This window comes from Cupressus sempervirens, chromosome 1 (assembly GCF_028749045.1).
Source record: "Cupressus sempervirens isolate cs-2001-9-10 chromosome 1, ASM2874904v1, whole genome shotgun sequence".
Lineage (NCBI taxonomy): Eukaryota > Viridiplantae > Streptophyta > Pinopsida > Cupressales > Cupressaceae > Cupressus > Cupressus sempervirens.
The window spans coordinates 59,925,484-59,945,010 of record NC_143118.1 but is presented as its reverse complement, the minus strand read 5'-3'; the positions used below and the strand labels follow the sequence as shown (position 1 = coordinate 59,945,010).

At 34.4% G+C, this 19,527-nt stretch overlaps 1 protein-coding gene across 1 annotated transcript in view; it reads right to left on the bottom strand.

Annotated features, from left to right (window-relative positions):
• Positions 1-5,991: 5,991 nt before the first annotated feature.
• ALA3 (aminophospholipid ATPase 3) overlaps positions 5,992-19,527 on the bottom strand; it is a 151,550-nt gene continuing 138,014 nt past the window's right edge. The window contains exon 27 of the mRNA XM_089816482.1: positions 5,992-6,793. Coding sequence (XP_089672608.1) covers positions 6,496-6,793 — 298 coding nt within the window. The 3' untranslated portion in view covers positions 5,992-6,495. The remainder of the gene's footprint in view (positions 6,794-19,527) is intronic.

Here is a 19,527-nt window from a genome sequence, read left to right as displayed (position 1 = left end):
TTTCAATAATAGGCCTGAGCTTTAAACGAACCCTCACATTTAACATATATATATATATATATATATATATATATATATATATATATATATATATATATATATATAATCTCTTCATAATTAACATGAAAGAACTTAAGTTTACAAAAAGCTTCATCATTTCGATTACAAGTTGGATGTCTCATAATAGAAATTTGAATGTTTCTAAAAATTACATAAAATACTTTTAATTTAATAGCATAATACACGTAACCTACATCAACTGCAAAACCTACAAAAAAACAAAACAAAAAAAGACTGCGTGCATTCCTGCCTTTACCTTGTTGCATGTTATGATGAACTGATCAAGAGAAACTCGCCCAGACATAAACTCAATACCCTCAACATTTATGTGTACATAGAAATGATAAAGTTGCAGTGATAAAACGAACCAAAGCGTCTTTTACAAGGTTGAAGAAAGTGATTGCATCAATTAAAAATTTAGAAAAGAAGTGAAATTGTGAGACAAAATGCTCATCTAGCTCGTTGGAAGGGGCTTTAAGATCTTTTTTTTAATGATTCATCAAACATCAAATGTTTGTTGGGAACCAAATACAAAATGGTGACTAATGCATTTTGCATGACCCATCAAGGCAACCTTGTCACACTTGCATAGTTTGAAAATTATAGGAAATGATCTCCAGGCTACGCACACTATAACATCACAGAGTATCATGCTCAAATTTGTCAGAATCTCTATCAACCACGATGTTGAGTAGCATGGATCGTTTTCTGCAAATGTAAATAGCACTGTCGTTGTGATTGGTGTATATCTAAATGCAAATTTTGAAGACTTACAAATATGAGAGGAGAGACATGTCTCTATGGTTAATCAACACTAATTAACATATATATATATATATATATATTAGTAATATAAATAACCATATATATATATATATATATATATATATATATATATATATATATTACATAAATAATATATATTATATATATAAGATATTTATATAAATGATGGTTTATCATTAACAATGCATCTCATGGTAAAATCAATCCAACTGATGCTACAACCTTAACACTCCCTCTTAGTTAGGGAGGATTGATATAGAACACATAATGCTCTTAAGTATATGAAGAGATATCATCTCAGTGTGATATTCCTAGAATGGCATATTTAGGAATATCGACATGAATCCAAATGTTATCTTTTAATATAATCCGAAGTATGATTCAAAAAGAAATATCAATCATATAATATCCATCATGCGTATATTCTTTTGGTATGTGCACTAGCATCAAATCCTTGATGCCTACGAAAAGAATATGTTATATCCTAGAAGGATATGAGTTATCTGATTTCTGGCACTTCAAGACAACAATTTAATATAGTATATCAAATAACAAGAAATCACAATGTCATGGTCTTTATCATGAAAAGTATCATGATCTTCGGCACTCTAGGACAACAACTTAATGAATTTTGATCATGACACGTTCGTTAGCATGACTTCCACCACTTTGGGGAAACAACTTAATGAAGTTTGTCATGATAAACATTTGTTATCATGACTTTCAGCACTCTAGGACAACAACTTAATGAAGTATGTCATGATAATAGGTCTACCATTTATAAGATCATCACCTTAAAATGGTTACCTTCTATTTATTTATGTCAATGAAAGATCATCACCTTTCATTACATATCATATGAAAAATAATAACCATCATGAACCAAGTCAGAGGGTAGTACAAAGGCTTTCACCTCAATTCTCTCTCACAAATAAGAATGCATTACAAGGAATTTCACTTAGAACTTCTCCTTCATATAGAAGATTATCATCCACAAAGGATTGTACCTAAATTCTCCCTCCGAACAATGTCGAGGGAAGTCAGGTCATGTTGTTACTCCCTTTGAGACTCTCTTCACCCAAGGATGTAGTTGAACTCCCTCTGAATCCAATATTAATCTTTTCGACCTTCAGGTGATAAGTCAATATTTCCTCATGATGCACTCAAGAGTAAGCCCACCAAAATCATGCAATCACACACATGTATTTCTAGACTTCATATGAGTATTAATATTCTAAGCTCCTGTGTTGCCTTCAAAGAAGAGTCATACTCCCTCTTAACGTAGAAGGATACTCAAAATCTCAATAATCAAGGATATTTGCTTCAAGAGCCTTACTTTATCCAACTTGAACACAACTTTTAAGCTATAGTCATAAGTTGCCTAATGTGGCATTCTTCTTTTCCTGCAAGATCATCTCCAGATACAAAGGAAAAGATCAAGGCAAAATAACTCATAGTATGTGTAGAATTACAAATAAGAGAGAATACGTCGAGAAGATAAATGTAATATTCAAGGCTAATGAATACTTGTCTATACATCCTTCATACAAGTTTCTCAATGAAGGTCCATATGTGTCATAATATATCTCCATATAGGCAGTTGTCAAATAATGGGAATAAAACATTGGTTATTCTTCCCCCCTTCAATGAAAAATCCCCACTTATTCCATTTTATAGAGTTTTCAATCCCGACCAACCTCTATATCATTGCCTTTTAAACTTTAATATGGTGAATGTACTTTCAATTCAACTTTCTTAGTGATGAATCTCATACGATAGAACTTGTAAGTTGAATATCAAATAATGACTAGTAAGTTTATTGATATTTTCCTCCAAATTGATCTATGACCATACAACAAGATTGATAGAAGGAAATTTGATGTCAAACCCTCCAAGCCTTTGCGTTGAGAAGATATGATCATCTCCTATAAATTTGAGTTTAAGGATGTTTAATACACCAAGCACCATAGACCAAGCTCTTTACAATATATATACATATCCTATCCATTTCTGAAGGTTTCTCATCAAAATAAAATTCAATAGCTTCCTTTGTGTCTATCCTTTGTGACGCTCTATTTATATCATTAACAACATGACACACTTTTAATGTTTCCTTAGTTTAATTATTTCCATGTTCTTTGTCTTATCTCACGTTTGATGATATATGGGGAACATTGTATGTCAGCCCTATCTTGTAACATGTGATTTCATCTACATTCATTGAATGTTCATGGTGTTATTCAATACCTTTGTCTAATATGTATGTGAACTTTTGAAGACCACTCATGATCTCTCAATCAAATACATAAGGCTTTAAAATGTAATTCCCTTATATTTATGTTGACTGTTGGAGATCAACATCCTCCAGAACAACAATACCATTTTACTTGTGTTTCTCACCTTACATTATAATGTCAATGATAATATTATTTCCACTACAAATATGATATACACAAGTACTCCTCAATAAACATTCGGTCAAGAAGAGAATGTGTTCTCCTTGTTGTTACCTCGAAGATCACGAAGCACCTTTTACGTCAATTGGTACATAGAATCAATGGTCTCCACCTTTCTCTAGTATGCCATTGTACATAATCTGACGCATTTATGAAACTCCAGTGCTCTAACTCTACGCATTCAACAAATATATTTACTACTTTGTATCTCTAAGCTGGCCAACAACTCCCATACTCACAAAGGATCTACGGATTCACATGGGCGAATCGAGTCAATGATACTTTTTCCTTTTTGTCTAATCTTCAGCAATGATGATATACAATTCGTGTGTTGGTTGCAATCAGGCTCTACGAAGCATCGATAATCTTCAAAATGTAGGAGTCACCTATTTGGTTGAACAAGAATGTTGTTTCCAGATGATTATTAGTGGACCACCATCTTATTGTTGTCACCAACGATATACTATTTTAGCAACTAAATTTTTAGTGAACATGATTGTAAAATTCGTATTGAAGGCTAACAATCTTGACATCTCAAATCGACTGTAATCCCAAGCTAACCAATGTTATATGACATCACACCTATTGGAGATCGCACCAATGCAATATGTGTTTCACTACAGAATTAAGCTTCCACAATGACAATGATATTCATTATCACAATAAGTACAATGAAAGCATTCATAGTGATATCAGCATGGTCACTGTAACAACACCAAGGTTGTTCCAAGTGACATCATCTCTTTGAGGCATTCAATCAAGCAGTTCACATACCTTGTCTATGCTTACCCAGTTCACATACTTGTCTACCAGAGAATTTCCAACTATAATGCTTGCGAAAAATCATGCTTCCATTATTCTTTGATGCTCTTTCAAGGCCCTCATTCGCATCAACAGGGAATGTATCAACAAATGTTGTTAAGTTTGTCTTTACACTTTTCAAATGCATCCTAGTGGTCCCTTATTATATTAGATCACTGTCATTGATTTCCCACCTAGTTAGCGGTGAGTCCCCCGTACTTGCCTAACCTTAGTTTTCCTGAGGATGATCATTCTTTGTCCAAGTGTTCCTCCATATAATACTATGCCCATGCTTATACTTACATTTATTTCGTTTTTGGGCTATTCGATGGCTAATTCCACCTAATAACTCTATGTTCAAGCCTTTTTCTTCTCGTTTCTTTAAGATTTTTGGGGTCTTGTTCTTACCTTATCCACACGGAAATATCCTTGCACCCTCTAATACATTCATTTGAGTGATATCAGACAATACTTCGCTTGTACCATTGATAATGCCCAATTGATGATATGCTCAGTGTGTGCCTCCATCCAATCCACATTCAGTGACTTCGATTTTGATTGGCTCGATGTGTTGCCTTCTACAACCAAGGTGAGGAATTTTCATTGTTTATATATTATCTATCTCATTTATATATTATCTATCTCATTTTTCATATCCTATTTTCCCATTAAAAATCTTTGACCGATTGCATTCTTCAACCAAGACTGAGTCATTCTTGGTGCAATCGTATTTACTCACTCTAAGGGTTTATTAATTCATTGTGTCTTTCCTTTCTCATCATTGTCATATCAAACGAAGCACTTTAAGCACATGTATATTCCTTTTGTCGACTAGTATTTCCTTTTCTTTGTTGACAATTATCTTATCTGCCTTTTCCACTCATCTTTTGTTTCTGATCCCTGATGATCTGAATTGTTTGAATAGTTTGAATCCACAATGTTCTTCGTGCCTCCATTGCAATGTTCAATGAGGCTCGTCCCAACAATACGCAAGGTGATGAGGCAATTGTTTATATATACTTCCAATAACTGAAGTTGATAAGTAGGAGGTAATTTCCACAGCAAGTCAAATTGTGATATTGTTATCAAGGTTTAACTGTGTGATTTTGAGTCAAACTCATTGACCCATATTTCATGAGTAGTGATTCAACATGAATCCATCTCTCATGAGAATAAATGGAACACTTAGCAGTCATTGGATCTAGGTGATGCTCACAGGGAGTAGTATTGGGATGGGTGACCTCTCGGGAAGTCTCGGTGCTTCACCCCTGTGAGCATCACCTAGATCCAATGAGTGCTAAGTGTTCCATTTATTCTCATGAGAGACGGATTCATGTTGAATCACTACTCATGAAATATGGGTCAATGAGTTTGACTCAAAATCACATAGTTAAATCCTGATAGCAATATCACAATAACTGAAGTTGTTCGGTGGAGGCTCGTCCCTGCAATACCCAAGGTGATCAGGCAATTGTTTATATGTACTTACATGCTTGGCAACAGGTAACCAAAAGAATTGAGAAGCAGCCTCTGACTCCCAACTGTTTACCTTTCAACGAACTGCACCATAAAACCCTCCGTAGCTTCATTTGATTTGATGCACTCATTCCATTTGCATGTTTCGTAGTCCAAAAAATATTTACTTTCAGAGAACAAACCCGGAGATAAAATTATTCATGCGTTGACGACTTCCGGGGTGGGATAAAAACTCTTTGAAGCTCAGGTTAATACCTAATGAAAGTCGCGACAATTCACAGAGCCCCATCTTATTGTTAACTTTATCTTTGCTATAAATAGTAATATTTGAATACATACAAAATTCTGAAGTACAGCATCAGCGGAATGCCCAGGAAAAGAAATGCAGAACTTTTTCCATCCAAAACCAGGATTCAAATTGGAAGCACATTGCATTGTATTCTATTTCTTCAAGCTCCATAATCAAAATGATAAGCTGATAAATTTTCAAACAAGAAATAAGAATTCGATACATCATTTAGAATTAAAACCAAGCAACGAGTGACATGTTGCTTCGTCGACGGCAAGAACATTTCCGACATTATGAGTCTTTGTTGAACTGAAATGCATAACTCGGTTATAAAAGGCTCCGAGACTCTTTAAGTGTAATAGTTGTAGTGTTCAACAAGCCCTTCCACAGTGAAAGAACTTTTAATGCATGATTGGAAACGATAAGAAACTCATAATGAAAAATAATGATACATCTGTGACCGACAAAATTCCTAATTTTGAATAGGTCTATACTAAGTATACATACATTCTATCTATTATTTAACTACAAAGAATGGATTGAATTCATCAGAGTTGGGTGCAACTTCACAGTTTACAGTAGGGAAGACAAAGAAAATGCAGTCGCTGCAATTTACATAGGATTCTTTCAGCTATTAAAATTCCTCTTTGGTGGCTTCATACTTGCTCTCCGGGCCACATCCCATGCCTTGGGAGGAGGGAGCACCCCTTTCTGCAATGCAAAGAAAGACTCATAACCCGGAGAATCAAAAGCAAATCCCGTATGCCTTGACCTTTGGGGGGGAAGCTGCGAAATTGCTAGACTTCTCTCTTGATCTGGTGTCAGATCATTTAATATCTCATTATCTCGAGTAGTTTCATCAGGTTCATTCCTAAATTTTTCCTGAATAATTTGATAATCATAGGGAGCGAACCTCTGTTGAATTCTGCATGCACAATAAATACATTTTAGTGATTTAGCATTCAATTAACTGCACTGAAAAGTTATCTTCAAATAATGTGCAAGTGGATACTCAGCCCGTCATGTTTCCAAGACTAATGTCTCACAAACAACTTTTTTGACTAGTTATAAATAGTAAGCAAGAAGTTACAATAGTTTAACACTCTTAAAAATTGAAATAGAGAAAAACGGAATTCCAGTAAATCCATAATAACTCCAAAAAAGGGAAACGGAACCGTAAACACCTCCAGGACAGGAATAGGAGTCAAGAAATGCATAAATAAAAAGGCAAAGCACCCCAGAAGTCACCTAAGAGGACCATCGACTTCAATACCAATACAACCCCAACCAAATTAACTTTTTTATCCAGTACTTATTATATAGAAATTCAATTTTCATTTAAATTAAGTAAATTACTACATGTATCAAATGGACACGATAAACAAAAGAATTAGTAGGAAGCATATCCAACTGAATGTCAAAGATCACTTAGATTAGTATAGAGAAATTACAAAAATATGATGTTAAATTTATTGTTAACTTTATCTTCGTTAAATTACAGACAGATGGCATGTGGGGTGCTCTGAACTAGCTGGATTAGGATTGTGAGTTGGATCTTGTGGGATCTTGCAGAACTGTTTTGTAATTGTTGTTGTATTTGGCCCTAACCCGGAAGGCCTTACAGCTGGGCATATTGCATGTAAACAGTTATATTTTATGAGCAAAGAGTTGCATTTGGTATCAGATTGTGTATCTTGTGTTGTGTTTCTGCTGTGTGGTTATTTGCAGGGATCCAGATTACCTCCAGTAGGGGTACCTTCGGATTCTCGCTGCATCATGTTTTTAGAATAATAGCCTTGTAAACTAGTTCTCGTGAAAGAAATAATCCATATTCTTAGCTAAATGTAATGAATTTATTGCTACTTTAGGCTATCATATTATTGCTTTTCTTGATGAATACGTCAATGTTACAGTTTCACTACGTATAGTCTCATTGCAAGAAGTAAAGACAATATATTATGTGCATGTCACCTTCTGTCTTCATAATATTTTCTCTCTCAAGTTGTACAAGAAAAACCCCTAGGCTGCATAAAACATCAGCCTGATGTTTATATGCAGCCTGCTACTGCACAAAGGTGTCATTTCTTTGTGACATCAAAAGATTGGTCATTGCGTATTTGTAATATGTATGTTTCTTTTGATAGTAAGCATATCTATCTTATTTATTTTCTACTTTATTTAACCAATATTTTGACTTTTAATGTGAAGTTTTGGTTTTATAGCAAAGCTTTTGAAGATGACTTGGTTTTGTACCTCAAGTCTTTGAAGATGCATAATTCATGCCCATTTCACTCTACCTGCTAAGAGAAATGTTTCTCTTTTATTAAATGATTATATTTTTATATGGATGGTATATTCCTTAAGTTTCTTACTGGAAAATTTTGCGAGGATAATATGCATTTTTCTTGTATTCTACTTGAACCTAAACATGTTTACTGTAGTTATTTAGGGTCTTATTAAGTTCTCAGAAATCTCTATGATTGAACATTCTTTTCATTTTAAAAATAATTTGGAAAGCAATGTAGTTAGTAACATTTTGTCATCCACTCACATCATACAATAAGACTAGACGTCTACTCGCATATCATTCAACTGTTCAATTGTCAACTTAGCAATAACTTTGACAACTTCAACTAATCTCTATGATTGAACATTCTTTTCATTTTAAAAATAATTTGGAAAGCAATGTAGTCAGTAACATTTTGTCATCCATTCACATCATACAATAAGGCTAGCCGTCTACTCGCATATCATTCAACTGTTCAATTGTCAACTTAGCAATAACTTTGACAACTTCAACTTACCGAATAATCATTTTGTAGCAAAGCTTATATGCTACCCTGCATTATACTATTTTAGAAAACGTTTCAATTGGCCAATTCATTGGCAGAACACTCTATTTTATTTTCTTTCCATATTTCTGGTATGGGAACACCTTTAGATTTCAAAACAAGTAATTTTTGTCTCTTTTCAATGTTTTTAAAAGTTTTTTCCTACGTTACCTAGGAGTCTAGGACACATTTAAAGAGCACACCATTATACAGAAAATGGAGGGTGACTTAGTGTAATATCAAATTTTGTCAATTAAAACTTCAATCACCACAATAGAATCAATTACTTAAATAAACAATTATGCACATGAACACAATGACACATTTACTTGGAAACCCAATGCGGGAGAAAACCACGGCAAAATACTTGCTTCATATATCTATATATATATATATATCAACTTGATCTTTTAAATGCTTTGTAGGCACCAACTCCTATGTTTATGAGCACTGACTCACTGGAAGCACTGACTCTCACACTTCATAGGCACCAACCTACTAAAAGAACCAACTCTCACTTCTGAAGAAATCTGATTTTTCCACCTTTCGTCTCATTCCTTTCTCAACAGATGATAGATACTTTTATTTCACAATTTATCTCCAATCTGATATTTATATATGCTTTAAATCTATCTTTACATCTGCAAATTTCCTTCTTTATATTTTCTTCAAGAGAGCAGCAATCTTCCTTATCTGGTTTCATTTCTGTTATTCTATCTCACACATTATATAAATATATGTCATTCACACTCTATCAAATTTATATCAGTCTAACATCAGTACTAGGGTAAGTCATGAGGTCAGGACACCGAGACGAGTTTCTGAGATGGGGGATAAAGGGCCTCAATTTCGAGACGGTGGGGGGGGGTGGTGTCCTGTGGGGGGATGGCAGTGGGGCAGGGGGGTGTTGTATCCTATACATGTAGAACTTGAAATGCCAGAATGAAATGATGTTTCTATATGACATACAAAATTGAAATACTTGAACATATCAAAATTGCAACACTAATTGGAACAATTGAACATTTAATATAGTCATATACCCAATAGTAACTTTCAAAAATCAAAAATCCACATACAAATTCAAGAACCCATCCCGGCCGCAACATCATTGTGGAATGGAGGTGGGTACTCGGGTACTCCAAGCACCCAATGTGGGGATATCTCAGGGATGGGTACATAGAATTTTTGGGAGGGGTGCGAGTCCCCGTGTTCCACTAATATATATATATATATATATGTGTGTGTGTGTGTGTGTGTGTTGTGTGTGTGTGTTGTGTGTGTGTGTTGTGTGTGTGTGCACCTCTTTTTTAATATTTCTTCACCCTTATATCATTCTTAATTACTCTGCTCTATTGATCTGCTTTTCATGCTCACATATTTTTATTTTTCCACATTCATTTCCACCTAACACTAATTTGTTTTTTTTCTCCCTCAACTACTACTTATATACTTGAAATATTTTGAATGTTCACACCTTTATAACCTTTTATGATCCCAGCTTTTCAAGATTGAATATGCAAACTAATCGTGCCTTATGGATTAAAACCTGTTTAAGACATCCTTTTACTTTGTGAATTTAATATATCAAACTTTAATTAACTTAATATATCGAACCTTGCTTGGTGATGATAATATTTGTTCTGCTACCATAGCAACCACTGTCAATTGTGACTTTTCAAATACGAATCATATCTTAGTTATTTCAAATGGCATCTCTTCTACATAATGTGGAATTCATATTCAACACTTCTTTAATTCAAGACAATATTCCTCTTCCAATCTTAATGCCATAAAGTCATTTAACCTGTTTTGACATCAAGAAAACCTTTCTCGGCATAGTATGAACTTAGCGAACAAATCAGAACACAATGTCTTCATCACTACTATGTTTGAATACTACTATCGCTGCTATTCAATGAACTTACGGCACATAGTATGTGTTAAGTTTGTAGTTTCTGTCACATTGATATGATCATAAGATTCATTATTGATAGAAAATCATCATATTATATTTATATATATATATGGCTATACTAACTAATGATGATTAACTATACAGACGTGTCTCTTCATGAGACATTTCTCCTCTCATATTTATGAGTCCTCAAATCTGCATTTGGAAAATATCTAATAACAATGGCAATATAATTACATTTGCAGAAACTGATCTATGTTACTTAACATGGTATCAGAGCTTAACTACAAATTTATACAAATGATAAAAGAAAGCTTATAGGGACCAACTTCAAATGTAGAAGCATTGATGGGTATATTCAGTGGGAAGGGATTAAATATGACAGATCTAGGCCAATTGTTCAACCAAAAAATCTCTAGTTTCCAAATGACGTGTCATTGTAGATGTCTCATCATTGTGGAAGATAATCAGAATCATAATGTGCTCAATATCTTCTCTACCGACTGTAAAGTGGACCACTAGCCGAGTTAGGTATGAGGACTCAATGTCATCGACCAAAGATCATGTGTTACTATGAGTGGTAGATGATGATGCCACTGAGATCATTGAAGCTGCATATGAGAGAAATGATGCGCACATAGTGAATAAGATAGACAGTGAACTACACAAGTAACCGACGAGACCTATATTATCAAGACTTGGTTGAATCTATCACTATTAAGATATACTTTTCATACTTTATCAATAATTTGGCCTGCGACATATTCCCGACGATTAAAAACAACTAAATTTTTCATTGTGTTGCACATTTACATCATTCAGAAATATTGAAGCCAATGGATATTTTCAAGAAGAGATTTTTACTTAAGGAGTTGTGATGTTCTAAGTCTGTGGTTGTCGTAAGAATACTAAAATTCATATCATTAATTGCCTCAGTCCTCTCATATTTTCTTTTAGAGAGATGATATTATATATGAAGTATTTGGAACAACTATGTGCAAATCTTAGCAGAGTAAATATTGTAGTTAACCTTGTTGAGAAAATCATAGTGGTTAAACATTGATATATTTACCCAAGTTTGGGAGATTTGTCATTTCCACAAATTGATAGATGATGAAAAATTGCTATAACGCTATAACCCTAAATTGGGTGTTGCATTTGGCAATCTACATCAAGTCTTGGATGCAACAATTTCAACACCATTCCAAGTCTATTCATTGCTCTCGATCTGTACTTGAAAACCATTTTTTGCAAAGGACTTAATGCTCGGTGATTATTTGAGAGGATTCAATGTGCAAATTAATGCCCAGACTCTTAAACTTGGGTGCTTGTTCATCAAAGCTGGTCACCATTATTTCCCTTTACCTATGGCACGATTCATTCAAATCTTAAATGCTATTATAAACCCTAGTGGATATTTGAATCAAATCATCCAATATTGTATCTCAAAGATTCACCAATTGTGTTGCTTCATATGGAAAAGAGAACAAAAGCACACTTTATGAAAACGAAAAGAATCGACAACACGCAATGTGTGAAGAGAATCTTCGTGCAAATACTGAAGGAGAATTCTATATGTCATCTTGACAGAAAGGAAGCCAAGTAGTAGTAGATCGATTGGAGAGAAAGTTATTCTGATTATGCACGACTTCAAAAGATGAGTGTGTTTCATAGATTTTAATGAGCAAATGAGATAAGGCGTCATTGAAGATGATCAAATATTTATATTTTGTATCAAGGCAGACATCACAACAAAATTGAAGGAAGAATATAAACGGAAGGTGAATCCAAGCATAGAATGAAATGATAAGAGGAATCACTGAAATATAGATAGATTCTACTGATCACATGCTACATTACATGGTAGCAGATGTATGAAGGCAAGCGGTCAACAAACAGTAAAAATAATACACAACCAGTGTTTAAGAAGAGGGAGAAGAAGCGACTATAATCAGACATGTTTAAAAGGGCTAAGATTTTTTACGTATAACATATATATAACCTGAAATATCAAGTCTGCTTAACAAGGAAGTCAGATTGGCAATACGCTAGATCCTTGAATACATGACAAAGGCGAACATGAGGCTCTATTATGAAGTCATGATGATATATATATCACATTGAGTTTGGAAAAGTTGTCGATAGTGGTATTGACAGTGCAAGAGCCAAATCAAAAAGTGCAATTTACAAGATGTTCCTCATTTGGATTGGTCCCCTTATATGAGATTCAGAAATCAAAGAGTGCAGACTGAATCACATATTCATATGGATTGGAGGTCAAAATCCAAAATCTGGAAATGAATATTTTAACAGTAAAGACAGAAACAAAATTTATCAGAATTTGGCACATCTTCTATCATTGTCCTCAAAAGCCTTACGTAACAAATATGATGTTGATTGGCAACAGTATACAAAGCATGAATATCCGATTATATATATGTATACATATGGGGCTCATTCAATTTATCAGGCTCCATCAAGTCTCTTATTAATAGCAGTAAGAAAGGAGAAATGCGAAATACTTTTTGTAATTGTTTTAATCGGCAAAGTTATCGACAAAACTCAATCCCTTAGCCACAACCAATTCAGATTGCAAGACTGAAATCAATCAACCATAGATAGTCCCTGCAACAATGGGGCAATACAATACAGTCCAATTCATGTTTTGTCCGAGGACTGGGTGAATTATTAAACCTTGATATGGGTGCCAATTTCATTGAGAGCAACTCTACAAATCTGAGACAATACTTGAATTCAAGAATTCACAACAAACTATCTTTACATGCAAGTAACTGTTCGACAAAAGTACTTTGAGGATTTGAGTGAATTTTCGTAAGAATTTGGTATTGCTCTGATACCATGTAAGAATTTGCCTATGGCAATAATTCAACACCAAAATCAAGAAGCTCAGTAGATAGCACAAGAGAGACAAATGATGATCAAATGAGAATGGATATCAAATGATTGGATTAATCAAATAATTGGATGATTAAATCATAGAAGTGCTTTGTATATAAAGGCAACTAATATGTCTAGGAGTCATAAAAGAGATAAGCATAACCACTAAGCACATGTCCACCAAGAGTGGATTATCCTCCATTCTGCATGAATGTACGTGCAACAATGAGAGGATAAGAATGCAAAGGTGTATCTCATAAACAAATGTAGTAGACAACATGTGCTCAATTGGAGTGCAAACTAATGTGTTGTCTACACGACAACTCATGTGAATATGCAGACTCCTAGGTGTCTACATGACAACTAATATGCTAATGCATTAACCTAAGTAAACTTAAGTAAAGGGTAATTAGTAAATACTTAATTACACCAACACCCCCCCTTAAGTGCAACTTAGAGGAATGCACTTAAGCTCACAAAAGCTAGATGAAAATGTATGATGGGTCCCAGCTACTAGGCCATGTTAGGTACCCAGGTACAATATGCAAGTGCAAATGATATGCAATGCAATCTCTCATAAAGCAAAGAAAAAGGGAAAACCACATGGGAAAAACCCTCCCCCAAAAAGAAAGAAGAAAAAATAAATTAAGATGCATGTATGGATGGAGTAATCAAGACCCCTATTATGACATACATCATGCATATACAATAGAGAATCCCTCCATAAGAAGGAAATACAGAGAAGTGAAATCCCCCCCTTAGTGAATGATCTCCTAATGATGAGTGCTTGAAGACAAAAGAAAATCCAATGCATACAAACAACATTTCTTCTTTTAGGAAGAAGATACACCAAATACAAATGCAAGAAGGCTTCCCATTGTGGATAGGAAGATGGAAAGGGAATCCATATGAAGTATGTTGTCTCTGAAGTCTGAAGATGTGTCACCATGCCCTTGAATAATGAAGATGTCCGAACCAATCAAGATCAAGTCCAATTGAAGATGGTGACAGACAAGGAACCAATGGCAACTGCTCCTTATAGGAATGTGGATCAAACTCCAAAGACCAAGATGCCTCCTCAACAAAAGTAGGAAGAGAAACAAAGAAACCCCCCCTCAATGTAGAATTTGCACCCATGAAATATGCTCCTAGATCAATGTAGAAGCTACACCATGAAAACTGAATTATATTTCTCCCTTGGGAAGAAATGGTGGCATGGGTGTACAAAAGAATCCTCCCCAATCAATAGGAAGAACTCTCAGAATGTAATCTATCTTAGGAAACTGCATAGGAATCTACAACACATGAGTATGATCAACCATGCAATCTAACATCTCAAGTGAAGTTTGAGATTGATGTAAAGCAATGTTCAAAGACTCAAATGTCTTCTCTGAAGTGAAAGGGACCTCCTGCAAATGTTGTAAGAAAGTATCCACAATCATGTCAAACTTGAAAGAAAGATCAAGTGGAGAATCATGAGGGTTAAAGTGTTCCCTCACAACAATTGAAGAAGGATCATCCTTAATAAAGAGATGTATATCATCAATAGTGTCTCCCATATCCTCAATGTAAGACTTCACAAACAAATCTACAACGTCTGTCAAGAAGTCATCCCAAGGAACAGAGTCTGGAAGACAATGAATATCTTGCTGCATTGAATCATGTGAATCCACGACTGTGTCAATACAAGCATCATCAAGAGAAACAGTAGATGCAATATCAATAGGAGAATTAGTAGCTACAATTGGAGGTAAAAGATCTTTTGGGAATGGCGGAACATGTGGATCTCCATACATCTCACAAAAACAGATCCAAATATCATAAAAATCAGTTGACTTCATGTCATCAAGTGAATCCATAACCTCCATATCCATATGTAGAAAGAGTGCACGACAAATGATTGTTACAGTGTCACCATTTTATGGAAGTCCTTTCACATATGGCAAAGCACTATGCTCACTAAGACAAGTGAGAACTAATTCACTCCATTGCTTATAGTTTTGTGTTCTCAAGGTAATTAAATCTTCCTCATCCATGATGTATTAATCAATGCAACCCCCCAAATAGATTTTTGGCACTTTATACTAAGTGCATGTATAATTGCCACTTGTCAAAATGAACCAAAGCGAACTTTCGATTTGATGGTTACAACACATATATGAAGCTATATATGACTCAACAAGATAAGACACAAGACCTCTCAAGGATCTACTTAATTACAAGTGCCAAAATATGCCAAAAATGACCAAATGTTGAAAGTACTGTCTACTCAAAATTACTCCAAGCTGATACTAGATCTTGAAAGTAGACAAAAAATTATGCACTTTCAAAAAAATAGCACTTGAATGTGTCCATATGAGCCCAAACAAAGCCTCTAAAGTTGTAAAAATTGGGATTGGCAAATTTTCAAAAAAATTCAAGAACAGAGATCACAAACAACCTGCACCAATGTGTAGATCAGGAAATTCTCCCCCAAAACAAAAAAAATTGCTCAAAAAAAAGAGTCCGTATGAGGGAGATATCACTGTTTGAAAATCACCTCTGTAATTATTTTTCATGAATCATCGTCGTCGCACCTCCAAAAATCAAATGACTCTAGATTTCACCTTAGATGTCCAATTTTGATGAAACAAAAGTCAATTTGGTGGTTTTTTGACCTTCTGAATGTGATACTAATATCTGATTTACACCAACAAGCTCCAATCTTGACCTGCAAAAAAAAAAATCTCTCCAATGGCTATGCAATGAAACTCCTATGGCTCTGATACTATGTAAGAATTTGGTATAGCTCTAATAAAATGTAAGAATTTGGTATAGCTTAGATACAATGTAAGAATTTGCGTAAGGCAATAATTCAACACCAAGATCAAGAAGCTCAGTAGATAGCACAAGCGGGACAAATGATGATCAAATGAGAATGGATATTAGATGATTGGATTAATCAGATAATTGGATGATTACATCATAGAAGTGCCTTGTATATAAAGGCAACTGATGTCTAGTAGTCATAAAAGAGATAAGCATCACAACTAAGCACATGTCCACCAAGTGTGGATTATCCTCCATTGTGCATGAATGTACATGCAACAATGAGAGGATAAGAATGCAAAGGTGTATCTCATAAATAGATGTAGTAGATAACATGTGCTCAATTGGAGTACAAACTACTATGTTGACTACATGACAACTCATGTGAATATGCAAACTCCTAGGTGTCTACATGACAACTAATATGTTAATGCATTAACCTAAGTAAACTTAAGTAAAGAGTAATTAGTAAATACTTAATTACACCAACAATTTTTTTTTTTTCAAATCTAAATTGAAGACATTACAAAATTGGCAGTCTCAAATTAATCATATTAATTTAGAGGAAATGGATTGTATTGAGATAGTTTCTCTTGTTTAGATTTTCCTCCAAAGAGGAGGATATAAGAGTGGGAATTTACATTCTAGGGGGAATAATAGTCAATGTCCCATTCCCACTTGAACTGTCATTAAAGGCGAGATGTTCCATTCTCAAATAATCTAAAAGGACAATTTTTGAATCTTCATGTGTAGATAAGTATTTTTATCTTTTACAATTATCTACTCTTTATAGTCTCTCTCTTATTTATAATTCAATACATACTATAAGGGTTATTTGCCTTGATCTTTTCCTTTATGTTCGAGGATGTTCTTACAGGAAAAAAAAGTTGGTCTTTTACACATGCTACCAAATATTGTGCAGACTCAATCTAATGATAGTAGCTCCAAAGACCCCAATGATCAAGATGGATGAAGTGAGGCTCTTGAAGCAAACATCTTTAATGATTGAAATTCCTTCTATATTAAGAGGGTGTATGACACTTTTTCTAAGGCAATGCAGGAGCTTAGAAGATTAATACTCAAAGGGAGTCTAGAAATACATGGGGGTGACTGCATGATGTTGATAGGCCTACTCCTACGTATATCATGAGGAAGTGATGACTTATCACCATAAAAACAAAAAATTGATTCAGAGTGAGTTCAACAAGCATCCTTGGGTGATGAGAGTTTTTGAGGAAGTAACTAGAGGACCTCACTTCCCAAGATCGATGTTCAAAGGGAAAATTTTGAGATGCAATCCTTTGTGTATAATATCTTCTCTATGAGGAGATGTTCTAAGAGAAATTCTTTGTAATGCGCTCTCCTCTATGAGAGAGAAGTCTGAGGTAAAAACCCTTGTTCCACCCTCTAGTAGCAGTTATGGTGGGTCCACCCTCTGACTTGGTTCATGGTGGATATCATGTGAGTTACTACATAAGGTGGTTGTAATTATGTCATGAAAGGTGACGATATTTCATCGATGTATATGTTTACAGGGGAGCTATTGCAAGGTGACGATCCTATCAATAGTTGGACCTGTTATCATAACAAACTACATTAAGTTGTTGTCTTGGAGTGCCGGAAGTTATGATAACGTATAGAAGGTTACTATTGAAAGGTGACGATCTTACTAATAGTAGACCTATCTCCTAACACCAAAATGTGTTGGAGCTATCATGGTTCTTCGGGTGGGATTTTGTTGGACAACTTGGTAACCAACTTATCATGGTTCTTCGAGCCAAATTTTGCCGGATACCATGAAAGTTGTTATGATTTTTCGGGCCGGATCTTGCCGGACACCATAACTTAAATTTATTATAGACCACACTTAAGGTGGTGTTTAAACTTATATTAAAGTTATAAAAATTACTTAATTTCCCTTTTTGCTAAAAAAAGAAGTGTTGAGAAATTTAGCCTCATTGTGAATCGTAGCCAATTCCATATATAATATATGTAATATATATAGGTGTGTGTTGATGGATTTATGATGATATCTTTAAATATGTCATTCTAGGAATATCATACTGAGATGATATCTCTTCGTATACTCAAGAACATAATATGTTCTATATCAATCCTTCCTAACTAAGAGGGAGTGTTAAGTTTGTAGTTACTATCAGATTGATATGATCATAAGAATTATTATTGATACTAAATCATCATTAGATATATATATATATATTACATATCATAAATTATATTATATATAATTATTTATGAATTATACATATGGTTATACTAACTAATGATGATTAACTATAGAGACATGTCTCCTCTCATATTTATGAGTCCTCAAATCTGCATTTGGAAAATATCTATAACAATGGCAATATAATTACATTTGCAGAAACCGATCCATGTTACTTAACAGTTTGAATGCTTGGAATTATCCATATACAGTCACAGTTAAGCATCTCTATAGACTTCGTTGTTTATAAATTTATTCACATACACAATTGTTTCAAAATCAATGAGTCAAACAGCTTTGTCTATTATCACTCCATATGTAGTAATGATCATTTTGCAAAATGAGGTCGATTTATGATGGTCGTTGAAGAAGTCGTTGAATGTGTATATTCTCTTCTTTTGAAGTTGTCATCTTATGGTTGCACAATCAAATTCATTCTTAGCGCTCTTACTGTCTGATGGGTTGTTAACATATCACAACTTTTCTTTTATATCAATTTGTTGAGCTGACATGGGTCTTAATATCTCTTTTCATTCTTTTTGAATCTTTAAGTTATTTCAATGGCAGATTACTTCATTGACACCACTATGTGTTGTAGAAGATATATATCATATTAATGTTCTCTAACAATGTATTAGATTTGTATCAATCATAGTTCCAAAAATCGCCATGAAATCGCCGAAATCGCCGAAATCGCGATAAGATTCATGGCTCCCGATTTTTTTGGAATCGGAAATCGCTGGTGGCGATTTTTTCGCATGAATCGCCTGAATCGCCAAAATCTGCGATTCATGGAAAAAATCGCCAGAATCGCCATCGGGTATCGCCAGAAATCGGCCGCGGCAGCAAGGATAGAAAGTTCAATTTTTTAAAAAAAACACATGTTTTATTTGCTTTCTAAGTTGACTTTCCTCTTTGTTATAACCCTAAAGAGCCTTCTATTTGCTTAGTATGAGTAGAAGAGAGGAAGAGTGAGA